General features: G+C 34.8%; 1 protein-coding gene across 2 annotated transcripts in view; it reads left to right on the top strand.

Annotated features, from left to right (window-relative positions):
- Positions 1-6,467, top strand: part of LOC118740943 (UDP-glucosyltransferase 2-like) — a 515,118-nt gene that overhangs the window by 194,987 nt on the left and 313,664 nt on the right. The window contains exon 1 of one of the 2 annotated variants that reach the window (XM_036472707.1): positions 5,895-5,927. The exons of the other annotated variant lie outside the window; for it this stretch is intronic. Coding sequence (XP_036328600.1) covers positions 5,925-5,927 — 3 coding nt within the window. The 5' untranslated portion in view covers positions 5,895-5,924. Of the gene's footprint in view, positions 1-5,894; positions 5,928-6,467 lie in introns of those variants that run through there. 2 annotated transcript variants of the gene reach the window in all.

The raw sequence follows: 6,467 nt of genomic DNA, 5'->3' as shown, positions 1-6,467 counted from the left end.
CATGGTAGAGTTCTGGAACTTGGTATGGAGATATACGAAATCAATCGCTTACTCATGAAGAAACAGGGCAGCTGTTGGAAAGGGGGGCATGGCACCTCCCATTTAAATCAAATTTTTATACTATATAGCTCTGAAAGTATTCATGGTACAGTACTGGAACTTCGCATGGAGATATGTATGTAGTTGAAATCAAGCCCATACTCATGGAGAAAATTTGGGCTATTTGAAAAGGGGGTGTGACGCCTACAAACTTACCGACCTTTAGCTATCTTTGAATGTATTTATATTTCTTCTGTGGGTGTGTTTGTGAGTGAAATCCTCCTAAATGGTTGTACGGATTTTAACGAAACTTTTTGTGTGCGTTTGAGTGGGTCTCTGGATGGTTTAGTTTCCCAATTTAATCCGAAAGTTCGCGCTGTAGTTGAGTTATTACTAAAAATCTTATTTATGATCCGATTTGGCTAATGTTTTAAATATGTATGCAATACTATTGCAAAAACGTGCTGCCAAGTGGTGCTGAAGTCGAGTTATTACTAAAAATAGCCAAGTGAGAAAAGGGGCCGTGAAGGTCAGATTAAATCGACCTGCTGCACCATTGAGTATATCGAACGCTCCTGCGTTGCGATTGGCCCAATTTCCAATATTATTATGCGTTCAAACTTTTAAGGTATTTCGTCTGAAATAAGTGGATGTACATTGCATTTCTGTAGAACAATGGTCCGCGCCCATTTTGAAATTGCCACCAACTATACTGTAAAGCTTCTAGGACATTCATTATAGAACCAGGGCATTGTTGGCGCCAGGGAGTGAAGAAGAAAAAATTTATTTCGCTTTGCTAATAACCGTGCTCTGAAATGCCGCACAAATAGAGAATTTCAAGAACTTCTTCACGGATATAACACTTTCCTTAGGTTATTTAAAGCAAATGACCACCAAGCTATAATCTTAGCAGACGAATGTGCCAATGAAAATCGTACACGTGAATTGTTGGTGAAAATGTTCCACCAAAAAGTTTTAATAAAATATATAATAATTTTGGGCGGGACGAAGTTCGCCGGGTCTGCTACTATTTGCTATAATTTTGATGTTCATTATTTTTATGCGGTTTCTTTTTCTTAATTGATGTGTGCCGCTGGCGTTTAGGTGCTACAAATGTATGTATTTATGTATGTTTGCATGTAGATAAATTTAATGGTGCTTCACACAAAACTACTTAGCATACTTTAAGGCGATTAAGCAGGTGCTGTTACCACCAGCGGGCTCCGAGTTGAATACATTCAGACCTGGAGCGTTGTTGTCTATTCGAACGACATGGCCAAGCCAGCGGAGCCACTGCATTTTAATTGGCTTCACTACGCCCATCGTTCCATCGTCTGCGGTACTCGCCGTCGTCAACGCGTAAAGGCTCGTAAATCTTCCGAAAAATCTTTCTCTCGAATACTTCAAAAGTCGTGCCATCGGATGTTGGCGTTGTCGATATTTTACCCCATATACCAGCACGGGCATGATGAGTGACTTATATAGTGTGGTTTTCGTACGTCTCGAGAGGACTTTACTCCTGAATTGCCAAATTACTCAGTCCAAAGTAGCACTTTTTGGCAAGAGTGATTCTGCGTTGGATCTCGATGTTGACATTATTGTCGGTGTTAATGCTGGTTCCCAAGTAAATTAAATTCCTTACTTTCTTGAAATTATAACTGTCAACAGTGACGTGGGTGCCAAGACGCGGATGTGCTGACTGTTTGTTTGATGACAAGAGATACTTCATCTTGTCCTCGTTTACCACCACACCCATTCGCTTTGCTTCCTTATCCAATCCCGAGAAGGTAGAACAGACTTCGCGGTTTTTGTTACCAGTGGTGGTGAGGTCATAGGCATACGTCAGCAATTGCACACTCTTGTAAAAAAAATTTCCCGCGCGGTTCAGTTCTGCAGCTCTTATTATCTTTTCCGACATTAGGTTAAAGAAATCGCATGAAAGGTAGGAGCCCTGTGTAGAAAACTTCTGGAAGAAGTCCTTCTCTATTATGCTTAGAAGGCTGATCCCGCGGTAGATAGCGCCTATGGCAGGGTGGCCTTTCTTGGGGATTGGGTAGAGCACACTTAAATTCCAGTCATGCGTACATTTGACCATATTCTGCCACCGTACTAGTAGCTCAGGGCTGTCAACGCCTCAGCGGCGGTACCTAAAGAGCGGAAAATATCATTCCTACCTCCAGCCATACTAAGTATTTCGACAAAAGACTTTCTACAACGCTTGATTGTGCAACGAAACGAGCACAAAGGCGGGGATCATGGAAAAACAGCTTCTGCTGGTATCGTTATACTTTATAGTAGACTGGCTGCCTCCTCCTGCGGATATATCCTTGCCTAGAAGACGCTGTAACGCTACTAGCCGAACCTCCACGAATAGTCTATGTTTCGACTTCTTTTCCCATCTAACTCAAGTTTATTGATAAGAGGCACCTGCTGATCTATGCGTGACCGCAAGCATCTTTGGATTTCGGGTTTTGAAACTAATCGCCAGACCAATTGTTGTGCCATTTCTTACTGTAAGTTCGGCTAAGTTAAGTCTAGACTAACTGAGCTTTTAATTACTTCCGTGATGAAAAATACTCGCAGCGAGGTAATATTTGATCCATGGAGGACTGTGTATCTTGTTTATTTTGAAATAAGTTTGCTTTGTTTTGAGACTCTTTTTTTAAGGATGTCGAAGGATGGATTGGGTTCCTGAATATTAAGATTTTAGCTTATTCGAATTGGAGATCTGGTGTCAAAGCGGATAATTAAGGAAAAACTGGCATAAACAAATTTCTTACACTTTTCTTGGAGTGACTTTGTTAATTATAGTATAGTTTCAAATAAACATGTATGTACATTAGACTGCATTACCAAAAAAAGTTGCGATTTTTCCGCCGGGATTACAAAATTTATTATATTTTAAGATGTCCACCAAAATATTTCGGAAAAATATTAAGATTTAAGCGAGCTGGACCGATTTGAAAATACCTCCAAAAATGCAGTTTTTTATGAATAAAAATAGTTTCTTAAAGAACTTTTTGAAAAAGTCCCCTCAGATGACAAAACAAATTAGGCTTAAAAATTCTGCATAAAAATATTTAAAAATATTTTCAACAGAATCGTAATAATGATATTTTTGATGCTGTTTTTTTTTACTTTTTTCAAAGATTGATTTACGAAAAACTTAAATAACTGGGCCAAAACTATTCTGATTTAGACTTATGGGATCTTGGTAGAAAGGTATTTTCCCACTATTTTTATATATGTGCACAAACAGGCATTCGGGTCCCAATATTTTTTTTTTTTTCAACACCAACACATCTTAATTCAACTGTGAATGATATTCGTTCATCCTACCTTTCTCTTTCATCCTTTGAATGAGCAAAGAAATAAAAAGGGTGAGAAAATACCTTTCCAATGATATCTCACAAGTCTAAATCGGGAGAGGTTAGGGTCAGTTATTCAAGTTTTTCTTATACCAATCTTTGAAAAAAGTTAAAAACCGCATCAAAAATCTTATTATTACGATTCCGTTCAAAATTTGTTTAAATTTTTTAAAAATATTTTTACGCAATTTTTTAAGCTTAAGGCGTTTTGTTATTTGAGGGGATTTAAAAAAAAAAATCTTCAAGAAACTATTTTTATTCATAAAAAACTCCATCTTTGGAGGTATTTTCAAATCGGTCCAGCTCACTTAAATCTTAATATTTTTTGGAAATATTTTGGTGGACGTCATAGAATATAATAGATTTTATAATTCCAATGGAAAAAGAGTACCGATATTTTTTTTGTATGGGGAGTGATTCAGTCTAATGTACATATATTTTAAGTTTCAATTTTTCACATATTCTGATTAATACCAAGGCACATAAATACAGGTAGAAGCCAAAATGACGTTGCTCTCATGAGAACCAAACCTTTAAACTTCAACTTGATTTTATTTTATTTCCTATATTTCGTTACGCTTAAAATGTCATGTCGTTTGTTTTTTTTTGAATGTTCGTTAAAAACAAATTTTAATTAAATTTGCATTTTTGTAGTGTTGTGCGGTTTATACTTAGTGTATGTGTTAAAAATGCAGCACCTGAAGCGTTGTTTTTTATGTGGTGTTAAATATAATGCAGACATCACTAATTTTTTTAACGTGCCTCAATGCCCTCGGCGTAAGGAGATTTCATAAATGCACCAGGAGGTACAGGAAAGGCACGTTTGATGCCAAGTGCTCTTCCTATGACCCTTATGCCGGAAAGTCCTTCCAACAACACTGCAACTCATAAATCAAGTTGTGAAAGCTTAATAAATGATCGCGCTTCACAAACTGAGTAAGCATTGTTAAAACGCGAATATTTATAGAAATATTTTTAATTTAAGGCGTTTAGTGGAGACTTAGAACAATCCAGCTACAAACTCGAAATTCTGTTGCTGAAGTCAAGAATTGAAAATCTGGAGGGTGAAAACTCAGCACTCAAGACAGAGTTGGAGAAAGCCAAACTTATTGAAAATGCATTACAGGGAATGTCGCAATCATTATTTGTGTTCCGTTGTTTTATTGATTGTCCAACGTTATGCCTAGTACATATATCGCTTTATACATACATTTGTATATTATACAAAATTAAAACAGGTACTATAAATATAAACTTTCAATGTATAAAAAAATAGAAAAGAACATATAAATTAACAAATTTTAACTAAAGAAAATAAATAAATAAATACAAAACTTCAAATTTACTTAAAAACGTCAACCAGCGAAATGTAATTTTTTTATTTTTCCTTACACACGCTCATTTTTATTTTTACTCTCCCGAAAACTTTGACTTTTGTAGGTTTGATGTCAATTTGGCTTCTACCTGTTTTTATTGTACCATGGATTAATACTATGTCTCCATTGAGAGATTTATCCATTAAGATTTAATAAATCCAGTTGCTAAATCACAACCGTTTCCATTACCATTACGAGATATGTTTGGCGTTCACATTTTTAAATATTTGACGTTTGCTTATGTATGATTTTACAAATACAGTTGCGGACATTGATATACAGACAGATAAAAGGAAGGTACCAAGCGGAATTTCATTATATGAATTCTGAATATTATTGGCTTCTTATTCGTGGTAAATATGTATGTATAATATATAGTTTGGAAAGTGTAAAGAATGGTACCATATTCCGAATCATTTTCCCGAATTTAAGAAAAATCAAAACGGTAAAAAACATTTGCGGAAAGAAAAATTTTTGTAGAACTCTCTTATTCATAGGAGGGAACCGAAAACCCAATCGTGGGCCTTTGGCATATCATGAATACGAACTGAGTTCTAGAGGATGTTCGGTGCAATGTTATCGAAGCAGAACCATTACCGAAATTTATAAATTTTTTGTCGCAGCGCGTAAATAACTTATAGAAAGCGGAGAAGACTCTGCATGATATTACTATAAGACATTTCTTCTAAATTTTTAGTTTTAAAAATAACATTTTCTTAATTTATTACAACCAAAGTTATGTAAATATGTATTACTAATTTTCCTCCCAAACTAACAAAAATATAAAATTACCTAAACATACGAGAATTCATGTTTTTATGATAGGCTAGATTTCAATGTCCTCAACTGTATATTGAAAACACAAATGTCATTTGACTTATGGCATGTGAATTTGTGGTTGCCACATCCAACAAATTGTAGTTATTGATCAATATTATTGAAGATTTGACGAAGGTTTAAGTTAAATCTACTACCTTTCGAGATTTAATTTTATATGATAAATCTCAAAAGATTTAACGTCAAATCTCGTCAGAGGGCTAAATCTTCATTAAATCTCACAATGGAGACATAGTATAACAATACATTTAATTTTTTTTATTTACAGCACGAAAAAAGCAAAATAGAAATAAGGGAGCCTACAATGGTGAGTGAATTGAATTATTGAAATAAAATATTGTTCGACGTGTTAAAAACAGGGGCCCAAAGTACTCGCTAAATACCTAGATCGTTATGTCTTGATTTTTATAGTTTCGATCATTTTTTGCTATAGTAAATTTTTAGATAACGGTTAGTTTATGGCCCAAAATATGAAAATCAAAAATAATGATTATCCTTAACCAAAAAACTAAATATCATAAATTTGATCGGACAAATATAAATCCAAATTAAACGATTAATTTATGATTTTTATTATAAAGAGCATAACCGTTACGGTCACTGGTTAAAATTTTAATGATAAAAGCTTTAACAGGTAATTGAAAGAACTTCAAAGTTTTTTTCCGATTCCATGGCATAATACATCACTCATATCAAGCCCTCTAGCTGCGCTATAAAAAAATTTATGCACAAAAAAGTGAACACCCTAACGTCCGCAATCTTATACAATACAAAAAAAAGAAGAAATTAACCAATATCGGTGAGTGGCAAACTTTTGCATATTTAATTTGTATAATTAAGGTGCCAA

The sequence above is a fragment of the Rhagoletis pomonella genome, unplaced genomic scaffold, assembly GCF_013731165.1.
Source record: "Rhagoletis pomonella isolate Grant_MI unplaced genomic scaffold, Rhpom_1.0 Rhpom_scaffold_00006, whole genome shotgun sequence".
Lineage (NCBI taxonomy): Eukaryota > Metazoa > Arthropoda > Insecta > Diptera > Tephritidae > Rhagoletis > Rhagoletis pomonella.
This window is presented reverse-complemented; position numbering and strand designations above follow the sequence as displayed.